This window comes from Zonotrichia leucophrys, chromosome 1A (genome assembly GCF_028769735.1).
Source record: "Zonotrichia leucophrys gambelii isolate GWCS_2022_RI chromosome 1A, RI_Zleu_2.0, whole genome shotgun sequence".
Classification (NCBI taxonomy): Eukaryota; Metazoa; Chordata; class Aves; order Passeriformes; family Passerellidae; genus Zonotrichia; species Zonotrichia leucophrys.
This window is the reverse complement of record NC_088170.1, coordinates 25,817,827-25,833,341: the sequence shown is the minus strand read 5'-3', so window position 1 is coordinate 25,833,341 and position 15,515 is coordinate 25,817,827. Positions and strand designations below refer to the sequence as shown.

Here is a 15,515-nt window from a genome sequence, read left to right as displayed (position 1 = left end):
CACCAGCTTCATGTGAGGCCTTTTTTGTAGCTTTCCTGCGATTGTTATTGCCTAGTGAGGTAATAGGGACCTTTTTCTGTGAATTCTCTGTGAATTATGATTGATTCATAGAATTTATAAAAACTGGGAGAACATTGTTAAGCTTATGTTGATATTATTCATCACAAGGATTTGCCAGCCTTTTCTAAGTGCTTGGATGCTTGCAATCCTTTCAGAGATTCCTATCCTTAGGTGCATAAATTGCATAAATATGCATCTGTAAATGCTAATGTAGACCTTCACAATAATAATACTTTTCTTTCATGTTTTGATTTCTGCTGCAATAATTAACCCTATTGGCATTTAAATGACATTCCTGGACTGTCAGAATTGAACTAGTAGCTTCAAGGACTTAAAAAAACCTGAGGAAACACTGTGATCCATAAAATTAAATGAATCTGCAGGTCTGAGTTTTGTTCTATTTTCTCAAGATTCAGGCAAGAATTTCTGCTTTGTGCATTTTAACATCCTGCTCTTAAGTCCTTCTCATCAAATGTCATCTTTGTATTTTTAAAAAAAGGAAAAAAAAGACAAAAATAACAGTCTCAATTTCTTACATCCATCACATAGACAAATCTTTCTTTCTTTCTAGTAATAGGGCCAATATAAAATATTTATGTGGGTAAAAATGCCCCCACCTGGATATTTTTGCAAGAGAATGCATTGTTTCATGGAACTGTGGTGGGTGGTAGAGGTAAAGGTTAATACTTTATGTAAGTGTATGTAAGCAAAATTTCCCATTCATCTCTATGTTCTCTGTGAATGTACTCTCATATTATATAATAACAGAACACTTCAGAGCTCTGAGTTGCTTTCTAATTCAACTACAAAGGATCATCTCCTCAGCCAGTTGCCAAGGATACTGTATTTCATGGTTTTTGCTGTTGGAAAATGGTTGAGTTTTATGTAACAATTATCTGGGAGATATAGGTATCATTAACATGCTGCATTATTTTCACAGAATAAGGACCAAATCAGGACTAACTGAGAACATGCTCTCCAGCAAGCTACGCTTCGATAGTAGGATTATATCGAGGTAATCACAAATTTTGTGAAGTTTTTCAATGCTCTCAATTTGTGAATGAGAATTACTCTCTTGAACTGATTAATTGCACTGAATATTTCTGCTCTCTACGTTGAAGGAAAAAATAATGTGTGGGTGTCTGTGTGTAGTACAAATTTTGACGTGGCTATTGGATAGTGGCTTTACAGTCCCACTGTACAATGTTAAGATCTGTTAGTTGTGTTATGTTACCATCATACCCATAGCTCTAGTTAGGACACTTACCACAGGGGCTGTCTAAAATAGTGCTTTTAGCTGTTGCATCTCAGTTGTTTAAAATTATTTTAGCCTTATCTTAGATGTGACAACTACCATAAGTAGTAGTGGCTTTGCAACTTGTTCATAGCTGCTTATGTATTAAATTTTAGAACGTTCTGATTTGAGTAGTGGTAGTATAAACATATTTTTCAGTTTTGAAAGTGATGCTTTTCTGCAGCTGTGAGCTGTATACTTGTTAGACACAACTGAATATTCAGCAACATACTTTCATATACCTCAATGAATGCAGTAGTCCTGGTGTATGTAATCCTTTAGTTAATCAGTGAAAATTATATTGGCATACTAAAACATGAAGCCTTGAGAGGTGTTTTAGCATTATGGAGAATGAAATATTGAATTAAAATACATGACCGTATCCACAGCTTGAATTTCATGGTGGGTTAGAGAAAATAGTCAAAGAGCTCTTTAAAAAAATCAGTTGTACAGCATGCAACATTGGAAATGAAATGCAGGAATGAAGGAAATGCAGGAAATGAAATGCTCTCAAGGAGAGCAGCCTTGAGGAGAAGAACTTGGGGGTGCTGGTGAATGAGAAGCTCATCATGATCTGGCAGTGTGCACTTGCACCCAGGAAACCAGCCATGTCCTGGGCTGCACCAAAAGAAACATGGCCAGCAAGGCAAGGGAGGGGATGTTTCCACTCTGCTCCTCTCCTGTCAGACCCCACCTGTGGTGCTCTGTCCACCTCTGAGGTCCCCTGCACGAGAAGGACCCGTTGGAGTGACCCACAGGAAGGTCACAAAGATCATCAGAGGGGTGGAACACCTCTCTTAGGAAGACAGGTTTAGAGAGTTGAATTGTCCAGTCGGGAGAAGGGAAGGCTCCAGGGAGACCCTCTTGCCTTCGACCCTTCCAGTGCCCACAAAAGGCTGCAGGGAAATTGGAGAGGGTATTTTTTTAAAGGGTGTGTAGTAGTAGGACAAGGGGGAATGACTTCAAACTAAAAGCAGGCAGGTTTAGATGAGCTATTAGGAAGAAATTCCTTACTGTGAGGGTGGTGAGGCACTGGAACAGGTTGCACAGGGAAGCTGTGGATGCTCCATGCCTGCAAGTAAGTGTTCAAGGCCAGACTGGATGGAGCTCTGAGCAGAGTGGTCTAGTGAAAGGTGTCCCAGCCCACGCCGGGGGTTTTGGAACTTAATCATCTTTAAGGTCCTTTCTAACTCAAACCATTCTGATTCCAAAATAAATGTTACTTATGTTTGGGTTGAATTGGATTTATGTAGATGAAAAACATAAAGGTGCTTTTCAATTTTCCTTCTAGAAATGGTCATGATGCTTGTAGGGAGATGATTGGATTTTTTTTCACGTGTGACAAATCCCTTACTGTGTATGAATTTCGACAGTTTGGAAAAAACAGGTAGGATTAATTACTTTTTAAAAGGGTTTTAGAAAACATATTTCACTTATCCAAGCACCCAAGGATCTTAAATAAATATAATTGTTTTAGTACCAGTTTTGAATTATTTCACAGGACAAATGCCTTGCCTTTCATTCAGAAGGGAGTTTATCATCATCAACGTGGACAAAGAAAGGGAAAAGCTTATGATCTTAGTGACTTCTACGTTGTAAGTATTCTTCTGCTGACTGTAATACTATTTCTTTGGCGGTAATATTTGTGTATTTGAATTGTAAATTGTGATCTAGCCTTCCAGGAAGACCAAAGTCTTCCCCCTAAGTGACAGTTTTTGAATTAAAGACTTTCAGAAGTCTGGATTGTTTTGTTGTCCCTCGTTTTAGAGGTTCCAAATTTAGGTTTCAGATGAAGCTGTACTTTGCAGTTCTCCCCCTAGAGGGCACAAGACTGCTGACAGTCTGGACCTTTTTTGGACGAAGTGATCCACTTCCCTCGGGAAGGAGAATCCTGAAAGAGACCCAAGTACTTGCTGAAAGTAAATAATCTTTGCAAGGTCTGCTGGCAAACTCGAAGCAATGATTAAATATTTTTTAAACATGCAGAAATTGCAGGTTAATTGTTTTAATCTACCGTTTGAAATGTAAACAACAGCTGTTTAGAGCAAGTGTATGAAACAATGTTAAGCTTTGTCTGCCATCTAATCTGGTGGCTGATTAAAAATCATATTTCACCTTCTTTAATGGGTGAAGTGTTCATGGTTTATAAATACTTGAGGAAGTTTTCAAGTACTGACTATTTTCACCAAATTCTTGAAATACTCCTGCAAATCTGAAGTTTGGAGGAAAAACCATGTTTGTGAGAAATGTAGAAAGTAAAAGATGTTGACATGAGTTTTAGCATGTTTTGTCTAATCACATGGCTATCCTAACTGCTTACACAACCACCTAAGAATTTAGAAGAAGAAATAGATGAGTTATAATATGGAAGATAAAGCTACTTGTTGGGTTTTTCATGTTTTATTGTTAGGTGTATTTCTGCAGCCTGCAGATGGAAGTGTTTTCTGAATAAAGATGCATCCAAAAGTCATCCATAAAATGTACTGAACTGGGTTCATTACCTCTTTAGGATGATGCTGTGTCTGTGAATCTCCATATCAGCTATCATGCTTCCTGGGCTGACATTGAGACATGCAGATCTCTCACAAAGTCCAAATGGTCCAAATGAGACCCTTGCACAGGAACAGTGTCTCTGTCTCCTCCTTCCAAAGTCATGAGTTTTGGAGACTTTATAAACCAAGCCTGCCCAGATACTACAGTTAGAGCTACTGCAATTTTTATTCTTCTCAGTCTTCTTTGCTTTTAGTTTGCTGCTTTTCTTTATTTCCCCTTCCCCTCTGTATGTGAAATACACAACCTATTTTTAAGTTATTGTGTGCTTTACCAACAGGGAGCCAATCTGACTTTCCGAAGTGTCGATCATAACCTTCCAGAAAGTGTTAAGCAGAACCCTTTCTTCACCCTTCGTGTGATCAGTATTGATGAAGCAGCTATGGATTATCTAAAGTAAGTGCTCATAACTGCTTTTCAAATTACCTTTCCTTCCTTAAGCAAAAAAAAAAAAAAAAAATTAGTTCCTAATACCTTATTGTTTATAGTGCTTAAAGCAGAATCCATATTTAGGCTGTTGTTAAGAGAAATTAATAAGTGATATTAGAAGATTTTGCATAGTCCAGTAACTTCCTAGAATGGTAAGGAGTAATTTTAAAGAAAGAATGGAAATGTGAATCTGTTCTTTTGCTTTGTTTGAGGTCACATGTTTTATATACAAATCATATACCTTCTTTTTTTTAGTTTGTGCACACTGCCTCTTGTCTTGTCAACAGGCACAACTGAGCAGAGCCTGTCTCAGTTTTCTTTACTCCTTTCTGTCAGGTACTCGTATGTACTTGAGGCTAAGACCCCTCAAGGCTTCTATTCTCCAGGCTAAACAGTTCCAGCTCTCCCAGGCTCTCCTCATATATCTTATACTTTGATCCCTTCCTGATTAGGAAGAGAATAATTTTAATTTCAATTAAATATGCTCAGTATCTAAAGACTACTTTGTTAGCAGAATTTGACTATTATGTTCTTTCTGCAATTGTTTAGACACCTGAAGCTTGTTCTCAGATATGGTAATATTCACCTTAAGTCCCTTTAGACTGAAACCTTTGCAAAGGAGCCATAGTAAGCTAACAGTGCATAGAACAGTAAATTCAAATTTAATTGGTTCTAGAACTGTATAGTTGTATGATGCTTAGTGCTAATTGTTCCCTCTTGGCTAGGTTTCAGTGAAATAAAACACAATATAGTTTAATTTCAGCTGGTTTATGTAAGACATTTTACATCTCAGAAGCCTATCATTCAAGTAAAGCAGCTTTTTCTATCATTTGTGGCTGATCTTATACCTGTGAAATTTGGAGTTGAACCAATGTTATCTCTGAATAGAAGAACCATAAAGAAGAGCAGCTCAATGGGTTGTAATTTTGGATTTTTTACTACCTGTGGTGGAATTTATTATTATTTCCTTTTTTATACTCACTCTGTATCCTTTCCATTGGTGACTAAGTTTCAGTCTATCTTTTTCTTCTGTATGAGGATATTATTGAGCTCTCTAGTCTCTGGTGCATAAGTCTTGAATCGAGTCTTCTTACCTTCATTACTCTACTGAGAGAAAATCCTGTTCAGCTGTAGTCCAAAATGTCTACTGCAAATTCCCAGGAGCAGCTATGCCCTTCTGTCACAAACCATGAATCTCTTGGTTTACATATGTTCTAGAGGGACTATTTGGTCCTCTGCAGGTGCTTGTTGACTTTCCAGTTTAGGTGATCTGATGTAGGTAAGCTTTTAGGGACTTCATAATGGAAGGTACCCAAAGTGGAGATGAAAAGTCCTACTAGATAGCAGAGAGATAAGTCTTTGGCCTCAGAAAGCAGGAGTTTGTCATGGCAAAACACTGGTGAACAAGCAGCTCAGAGTTGACAGTAATGATTTTCCATTTTTTAAAATATTCTGATTAAAATAATTGTAGGACTTTGTTGGTTTTTTTTTTTTTTTGTCTTCCAGCAGGTTCTTCCAAAATATTTTTTTATCAACCTTGATAGTAATTTTTGATGAAGGCTTGTGGGAAACCCTTCTCAGAAGGGAATTTAGCAGAAAAAACTCCACAAAATTTAATCATAATTTCTAGATATACTTTTGGTCCACACCTTTGCTATTTGTGTTCTAAAGCAAGATTTGAAAAGTATTACATGTTATTTTCTTGTTGGTGATTAAATGTAATTGCTTTAACAAGCTCTTCCAGTGGTATGAGATTAGGATTGAACTAAACTTCTGGAGATTTTATGCATGGGAGGAATTACCCATGGTTAATGAATTAGTAGAGACAATTCCAGTTAATATTGTTAGAAGAGAATTTCTGCGTATCTGCAGCTGGTCAGCAAAAACTTTTGTGAGTGCCCTCTCAAACTCAAGCAATTGGATATTGTGTTTACAAGGGTAGTATATAAATTAAATAAAAAGTTGAGTATGTTGGCATTTTTCACTAGATCTGTTTTGAATATAGTCATATTACATGTAATTTTACTAATTAATATTAATTTTGACTTCTGTAGAGCTTCCTCTGTGGAACTCAAGGAAGAGCGTTCCAGGCAAGTGGTTGATAACAGTGACGTTTTCAAGAAGATTCAAGGTGTGTATCTACCAGAACCCATTCAATTTTGGTTTCTCTGTCTTTGTAGAATAAAGAAGCAACTCTGTGTCTCATAATGAAATTTCTTTATTCTTGTGAAGCAGTTGTTCCAAAGTTGCTTTGTATGGTAATCATGGCATGTAATCAGTTCTCACAGAAGTAGGCAGTTTTACAGTCTGAACATATTGAGGGCAATAGCCATTTTTTCTTTCCTTATGTGGTCTCTTTGAAAAAAGTTTATTAGATATTGCCTATTAGACATAATTTATATGGTTGTCACTCAAATGTTAAATAACTGGTGATTTCCTTTTGGATTGGCATTTTTTCATCAAAGACAAGGGAGCCTGAATGCACGGGTATGTCTTTCTAACCAGCACCATCACATATAGATGTGGTGTTCTTTACTTCTCTATTGTCTCCATGGCAAGTGGACAACTTCAGGTAAATGTTGTGTCCTTTATTTCTCTAAATCCTCAGGTATGTTCAGAGAAACACTAAGTAAAAGAGGAGTTCGGGTTATAACAGGCTTAGGAAAGTATTTCCGACAAATGGACAAGAACAGAAATGGTTTTCTCTCTCGGGCAGCCTTCAAAGAAGCTCTAAAAGTTTTCCATTTGGAAATGCCTGAAGGGGTGAGTCTAGCTGGAACTAAATGTGGGTATTATCTTTCTTAATTTATGGAATTGCTTCTTCTTTTTGCTTAAATCAACCTGGGTTCTGCATGTTTTCTTTAGGTGGTATTTTTTTTTCCCTTATGATATATTGGTATTTCTGCACTTGGTACTATGTGAAGTTGTTAAAAATGGAAAATTATATATTTCAAAACATGCAATCTTTTTTTACATCATGATATGAAGAAGGAAGTGTGATTGAACCCATTTTTTCTCTTTAGGCTTTTAAAAATAATTTAGTTTATGCTCTCTACTTAGCTTTTTTCTTTGTTTTATATATTATGTTGTAAAAGTAGCTCACAGCTATCAGAACTGTGAAAAATGTGAATTATGGTCATCAGTGACCACTGACGACAAGCGTTATTTTAATAAATCTCTGAGTGAGTATGGATCTAGAAGTTTGGGGGTTTTGTGAGAATACTGTAATGTCCTATTATTATAATTGTTCTCTTTCAAGATATAGTGAAGAATTCTGGCAAAATATTTTTAAATTGCAGGACTTTGAATCCTTATGGCTTATTCTTGATGACAGCAAGAATGATAAGGTCGACTATGGAGAATTTACTCATGCCATATTTGGAGAAATGAATGAATACAGGAAAACATTTGTAAGAAAAGTAAGTTTTATTGCAGATATTTTAAGTGTAGATATTTTGCAGTCTAACTTTGGAGCTAGTCACTCATCATATTCTAGTTGTTGGTTTTTGTTGCTATTTTTCTTAAGTTCTATACCTGGAAATTGACTTATTGAAGTTTCAGATCAGTTTATCAACAGAAAAGTAAATTAGTGGACTGCATTGCTGGGATTCATAAAGTTAGAGGGTTTTGAGAAAATGGTTAAAAAGGACAGGCCTTTGAGAGCAGTTTTGTGAACATTGCTAATACAGCGAAAAGTTTTCTAAGCAGTAGAGCAGATGTGACAAATAGCACAATAGACTTCTGTAAAATTGACCTTATAGATTGCAACAAGGTTATTTAATGTGTATCTTTAGAAGGTTAGTGTGAATGAATGTCTGTGCTTTGTCTCTCATGAACGAGCCATTGTTTTAGCTACCATTACATGTGTTTCATATGATTGGATAGAATTCTTGTCAATATGTTTTGCTCTATGCGTGATTGGCTAAAATCACACCCCCTTGGCATTTCCTTTGGATCAGAGAGCTGTTAACATCCTGTCTCCATTGTCCCAACAATGTACTGAGACTGATGTGCTGAATAAATAGCTCACGACACTGGTTCGGATTTGCCCTGTCTCCGTTCGTTTGTAAATACCGGCCAGCAGCATGCATGCTGTTCCATTGTTAAATTAGTTCATTTTAAATTCTAGCATTAATTCCTTTATTATTTTGAGTTTTCATGCATATGTGCTGTTCTTATAGTTCAGTCCTATGTATAAAGTATCTGGCGGCCTGAGACAATGTCTTCCAGAAACCTGTTTCTTTATTCTGGCAAATGACAAATTTTGGCAAATTTGCATGTGTAGACTTTCTTCCTGAAGTGCCTGAAATAGGATGCAGCAATACCCGTCTCCTTTGAGACCAACAGTAAGAGTCATTGTATTTGTGAGACATGTTATATGGGAAATGCCACTTGTTATTTGGCTATAATGTAATGTGCAGCTGTTTGCAGTATCAGACACTGATCACAAACCAGCCAAAGGAATGGCAACTGGATGTCAAGATCAAGAAAAATGACAAATACTTTCATGCTTTCTATCATGGAGGATGTGACTCTCCTAACTTTATGTATGGAGCATGTGTATTTGAGTAAACTGAAATGCAAATGAAGCTGCTGTTAGCAGTGCTGGAGAGGCTGTGGGGAGGCTTCTGCCAGAATGATGCGGAATCTTAATAATTGGAGGAGGCAGAAGGGAAGCAGCTGAACTTCTGATTCTAAAGATGAGCTGGAAATTAGGGAGAGGAGACAATTTTTTTTTTTTTTTTTTTTTTTTTTTTTTTTTTTTTTTTTTTGTGTTGACCAGGGGACACACATTTGATTTGATGTGAAAACTGTTGAGGTAAAATAATCATGAAACTGCATGATCTAGAAGGATTTTCTAGTATCTGATGCCTTACATAAAATAGGTGAATTGACATCATACATTGCACAAGATCTAAAAGTATGTGCTAGGTAGTTAAGTGTATTTGATCTTTTCATCTTTCCACTTTTTTTTTTTTCCTGAGATGCTAATATGAAAGTCTCTTTTTCCCCTATAGGCCTATATGAAACTGGATTTCAACAAAACTGGGAGTGTGCCTATGGTAAATGTCAGAAAATGTTACTGTGCAAAGAAACATCCTCTGGTATTGGCAGGTAATTCACATGAAGAAACAAACAAAAATCTGCAACTACGGAAATCTTCTTCTTGTTAGCAGAGATAGCAGATCCAGAAACTGGTTGGAAATACAAACTGTTTTCATATTTACTTAGACTTGAGCTGTTAAAGGGGAACTTTCTTCATCTGAATTGAGTCTCTCCAAACATAACTATAAGTAGTAATGTGTTCATATACACAATTTTAATACTTGCCCTTTATCAAGCTGCTAATACTGCCTGTATGCAGAGTACTTCTTTTCCCTACCTCTGTAAGCAGTTATTTCACAGCTTTCATCTGTAAGTTATCAGTGGCAAATATGATATTATTTTTCACTTAGTAGGATACTCTCATTTTCACATTACTGTTTTCCATCAAAATGTGCAAGGATTCTAACTGACATGGAATGTAATCAGCACCTGAATAATTTATTCAGAAGGAACTTAATTTATTTCTGGGACAGGTTTGTCATCCTCTACAGAGGAAATGCTGGTTTCTTCATTATTTTTTACAGGATTCTCAAAAATGTTTAAAGTCTGATATTGAAAAAATAGGAATTTAAATACTTGTATGTCTGTTTTAGAAAACAATACCTCCATGTAACAAACTAGTCACTGTGAAAGTCTCCATGATGTCATGACCCTTTCTTTTTTACCTGTAGAAGAGAGGGGCTTTTTTATATTGCTAGTGATTTTAATGATAACTCATGAAGTCACAGGGGGTATAGGGATACAATATATGATTTTTTTCCAATGCTGTAATGCCATATTTTTTGTACTTGTTACCTCAAAGAAATAATCTTGATTATTATCTTTATAAAATTTCTAAGACACAGATGTAAATTGCAGAACACTTTTCAAATGCCAATTTCCATCTTAAAGTTTTCCCAGAACTTTGAAGTTTTATTACAGTAAACATGCACTTACAAGATAACTTCAGAATTTTAGTTTACAAATGCATTATGCAGCTTTTGCAGTCATTTGAAGAAAAACATTTTCAAGCTCTCATAATTCATTGTGACTGGCTGACCCTGTGTTTTCTGTGGATACTTAATTCTATCATGCTATTAAAGTAAGGTAATTTCTACAGGTGGTAATAAGTGAACCAATGACTTAATTCTGAAATCAGAATATTGAATTTATTAATGAAAAAAATATGCTAAAATTTGAAAGTTTCTTGCCTGAAATATATTAAATACTTCATATTCACTCATCTTTAAAATGTATTTAATAGAAAAATATACTTTCACAGGAAAAACTGCAGAAGAAGAAATCAAATCATCATTTCTAGAAGCATTAGGGGATTCCTGCAGCAACCCCAGTGAAGTGTCCTATTCTGAGTTTGAAGATTACTATGAAGGATTAAGTTTTGGAATTGGGGGTGATGATGATTTTGTTAATATCTTAAGGAATTCATGGGGAATTTAGAGTGGAATATGACAAAAAAGAAGAAGGGACATTTTCTAAACAAGGAGTGACTAAGTAAGAGAGGATTTAATCTTGATGGGCATTACTTTATAATTGGTGTCTTAAACTGATATCAGGGACAGAAAACTTCAGATGCTTTCAGAATAATACATGGCAAATTTCATGGAGTGTCTGGTGAGTTATGCTAGCCATTCTTCTAATAAAAAGGCTGTTCATGTCTTTTCACTGGAAATTATTAAGGCTGTTTCCCATACAAAAAGCCATTTTAAAAAATATTAAAATAAAGTTTCCTATTTTAAAATAAGAGGGAATTAGAATGCTAAAATGCCTGAAGGGGTATGCGCAAGAGAAAATTTTGTTTTCTGATGCATTGTGAAAAGCTTCACATTTGACTGCAGAAATGTGAATGGTAGCTTTCCTTCAGAAATTTTCTTTTAACATTCTTTGTCTCGTTTATTTTTTCTTATGCTGCTATTAAGCTTGAAAGAGAGCAGGTCATCCTTTTCCAGTTTTGAGGATGTCTGCTGTACTGAAAGTGCAGAGATGTTCACAGCATTTACCCCTTGGCCTGTGCACCCTCTTGACTGATCTTGCTTTGTCATTTTGATCAGGCATCTGAAGCTGAGCATTGGATCTCAAAGGTTTTAGTAATCACGCATTTATTTTGTAATGCATATTTTTGTTTCCTGTAATTTGCTAAATGTTTTAAAAAATAATTTATATTTAAATATCTGCTATCTTTATATTGCTGAGTTTTTTAAGCTAAAACATAGCAATTATATATTTTGTCAAACTGATATATAGCATTCCCTATCTATTCTGAAAGTATAAAACAGAAAATATTTTAAAAAGGCCCAAAACAACCACCTCTGCAACCACAAAAATTAAATTATAAATTAAAATATTCTTTTCTATTTCAGATAGTTCTGACAGGTACGCTTTTCAATGTAATACATCTTGCTAATTTTGTAAAATTCTTTGTGTTAAGAAATAAAAATACACAGTTAATGAGAGAGAGACGTTGATTTTCATACACCTGTCACTGAAATTAACTGTATGTTGAACTGCATTTCTTAAGCCTATGCAATTAAAATATATAACTTTCCTCTAAGCTTGTCTGCCTGGTTTTGAATGTATGGTCTGTTGTTAAAGCGATCTTCCTCTGAGACAGAATTTGTGTTTCATAGGAATTAAAGGACAGTGCTGGAATGGGTGCTGAAATGAGGGACTTTGGTCCCCTGTGGCTGGCTAGCATATTCAAGATTTAGTACTTCCTTGTTCTAATAACTTGTGTGTTTTTATGTCTGGATTGTTTGACCATGGCCTCAAATGTAACAATTATTGGAGGTTCTATTCTAAATCCTCAAATGAGGGATCTTGGGTGGGTTCTTTTGGGGCTGCAAAAGTCTGTACATATTTTTTTTACAGAGAAAAGCAGATTTTGTCAATGCATATTCTGAGCAAGAATTCTGACTCATTATTATTTTTTTGTTCCCCATTCTTGCTGGAATTTCTCTCACTGGAAAGGTTTTGTTAATTAGTATTCTTGGAACTGGTGATTCTGAGAAGGGCAGGTAATTCTGAGAAGGGAAACTAGCTGGTTGTAGAGGGATCTGCTTGTTAATGAGTCCATTCAAATTTCTGAAAAAAATGCCAAGTCACATTTTTGTTAGTTTTTTAAAGAATCATGCTTTATTTAGACTTTTTCACTTAGAAGAATTGTACCAACAGATAAAACTGTAGCTCAATTTAATGAATGAAAGTGATTGTGAAATGAGGTACTGACATATTTCTTTATGCAATGTTTAATTTTATTGTGAAGCTTTTAGGAAAATTGTTCAACATTTTCCTATGGAATGGAAAAATTCAAGACAAATAGATGTATGCTAAGTGGGCCTGCTTGTCAGAAGAAGCTGTATAAGTCATATCTACCACAAATTTATTTTGTTGTTATCACGGAAATGAGGTGCTGTTATAAGGACATAGCTTTTATAGTCCTGTGGGGTTTTTTTTTATTTGAAGAAAGATCCCTAACAGGATAATCTAAGATAGATACTAAAGGCCAGAATTTTCCTGAAAATGAAAGCATTACTTTGGTAATTATGTGAAACCTGCTAGCTATGTAATTTCTATTAACTACAAGGTCATTTACACAGGTCCTGCTTGATCAACTTGCTCTCCTTTTATGATCAAGTGACCTGCCTAGTGGATGAGGGAAGGGCTTTGGGAGTTGTCTACCTGGACTTGAGTAAAGTCTTTGATGCCATTTCCCACACCATTCTCCTGGAGAGGCTGGATGCTCATGGCTTGGACAGCTGCACTCTTTGCTGGGTAAGAAACTGGCTGGATGGCTGGGTCCAAGAGGGTGGAGGTGAATGGAGCCACATCCAGCTGTTGAACAGTCACTGGTGGTTTTCCCTGGGCTCGGTAGTGGGGATAGTCCTGTTTAATACCTTTATTGATGATCCGTATGAGAGAATCAAGTGGCCCCTGAGTAAGTTTGCAGACTGTGTGGGAGTATTGGTCTGCTGGAGGGGAGGAAGGCTCTGCAGAGGGATCTGAGCTGGATCAATAGGCTTTGGCCAATTGTGTGGGGTCCTATGCTTGGGCAACAGGGCCAAATGCCAGGTCCTAAATTTGGGTCACAACAACTCCATGCAGCACTACAGGCTGGGGACAGAGTGGCTGGAAAGTGGCCTGCTGGAAAAGGGCCTGGGGGTGCTGGTTGGCAGCAACCAAACATGAACCATGTGTACCCAGGTGGCCAAGAAGGTCAGTGGCATCCTGGCCTGCGTCAGCAATAGTGTGGCCAGCAAAGCAGAGCAGTGACTGTCCCCTGTACTGGGTGCCAGTGAGGCCACACCTCACCAGTTCTGGGCCCCTCACTACAAGAAGGAGCTGGAGCATGTCCAGAGATGGGCAACAGTGCTGGTGAAGGGTCTAAAGAATAAGTCACATGAGGGGCAGCTGAGGGAGCTGGGGTTGTTTAGCCTGGAGAAAAGGAGGCTTAGAAGAGACCTTATTGCTCCCTACACCCACCTGAAAGGAGGCTGTAGCCAGGTGGGGTTGGCCTCTTCTACTGGGTAACCAGCAACAGCACAAGAAGAAATGGCCTCAAGCTGCAGTGAGGGGAGGCGAAGATTGGACATCAGGGAAAAAAATTCCACTGAAAGGGTGATCAAGCATTTGAACAGAGAGGATGGAGTAACCATCCCTCTAAGTGTGCAAGAAATGACTTAGCACATGGTGTTTAGTCAGAGGTTGGACTCTGAGATTTTTACTGTCTTTTCCAACCTTACTGATTCTGTGATCAGTTGTTGCCTCATCAGACGTGATCTCTATGACAAATTTTTAATCGCATTTACAAAAATGAATCTTATTCTGCCCACAGTTTCTCATTGTCTAAGCTTCAGATGGTGGCAAAGAATTCAAACCAAATTCTTCCCAAGATTTGCCCACCATGCTTACCGTGAGTAGAAAACCACAGAAACTATTCAAAATACCTGGTCTGTGGTATCTGATTTTTTATTAAGAGTTGTCTCAATGGCTTGAATAATTGTGTTCTGACTTGCTCTTACGTACTTGTGAACATTTAATGAACTGAATTATTTCTTTTAATCAATGCTTTGTAGCTTTAAAACCATCTGGGTTTATGGGTTTAAAAACTACTGGGTTTACTGCCTTTAAATGCATTTCAAATAAAGCTTTCTACATTTGCTATCTTTTTAAGAATTGCCCATGTTTTCTAAATTAGAGTGTGTTCTTACTTAAAGTGGGGTTCTCAAAGAAGATTCTTCACTGAAATTCACTGCTTAATAAACTAGTTGTCTTCATGCCACCATGATTTACACTTCTGCTAAAAAGTTATAGCAATTTGCTGTAGTTGAGAACATCAGAAGTGCATTATGGTGTGAATGTATTTTGTCGTATTAGATGTGCAGGCTCCCAGAAGACAAGCAGAAATTAGTTAAGTGATTTAACTCCTTATTCTTAAGGTCTGTAACTACTTCATTAAGTGAATATGCACTGACACTGTAAGCTGGAATGTTTAAGAGCACTTTGAAAAATCGAAGCACAGGCACACAAAGAGCAAACCTGCAGTAGCTTCACTGCTAGTGGAAATACAGCATCCTCACCAGGTTTAGCTTTGTTGCTGTGAGAAAGTTTTTTTACTGATTCACACTCAAAAACTCATTTCTCTTCCATAGGTTACTGCCAGGTGATTAAATTGTGTGCATCTTTGTGGCCAGAACAACAAAAAGATTAAAAACATGTCTAGCACTGTGTGTTTGTATGGACGTGCTGCTCACTTTTGGAGTTTGGGTTTTTGTTTTTATGTGCATTGGTTATTTGGTTTGTTGGTTGTGATTTTTTGTTTATGCATTTTTTTTTTTTATTGTGTGAGAGTGTTTTTTGTTTTTGTGGTTTTATTTTTGGTTTGGTTTTAAGAATGCTATCTCTGCATAGTAAAAAAGCCTAGAACTGATTTCTGATATGTTGAAGAAAACATTAAAGTTTCTGTGTCAGAAAAAAGGAAGGTAAAAAAAAATCACAGGCTTTTTTTCTTCTTGATATTACTCTAATAGTTTATCATTCTTCTTTATACTTAACAATTCAGAGAGCGAGTTAGTTCAGTACT

General features: G+C 36.5%; 1 protein-coding gene across 6 annotated transcripts in view; it reads left to right on the top strand.

Annotated features, from left to right (window-relative positions):
- Window positions 1–11,935, top strand: part of CAPS2 (calcyphosine 2) — a 29,436-nt gene extending 17,501 nt beyond the window's left edge. For 4 of the 6 annotated variants that reach the window (XM_064731321.1, XM_064731314.1, XM_064731329.1 and 1 more), the window contains 9 exons: window positions 1,001–1,075; window positions 2,646–2,741; window positions 2,856–2,949; window positions 4,185–4,300; window positions 6,388–6,464; window positions 6,942–7,096; window positions 7,633–7,752; window positions 9,352–9,448; window positions 10,701–11,935. In XM_064731321.1, coding sequence (XP_064587391.1) covers window positions 1,001–1,075; window positions 2,646–2,741; window positions 2,856–2,949; window positions 4,185–4,300; window positions 6,388–6,464; window positions 6,942–7,096; window positions 7,633–7,752; window positions 9,352–9,448; window positions 10,701–10,876 — 1,006 coding nt within the window. In that variant the 3' untranslated portion in view covers window positions 10,877–11,935. The remainder of the gene's footprint in view (window positions 1–1,000; window positions 1,076–2,645; window positions 2,742–2,855; window positions 2,950–4,184; window positions 4,301–6,387; window positions 6,465–6,941; window positions 7,097–7,632; window positions 7,753–9,351; window positions 9,449–10,700) is intronic. The other 2 variants (XM_064731346.1, XM_064731338.1) reach the window with 2 other exon arrangements.
- Window positions 11,936–15,515: the final 3,580 nt, after the last annotated feature.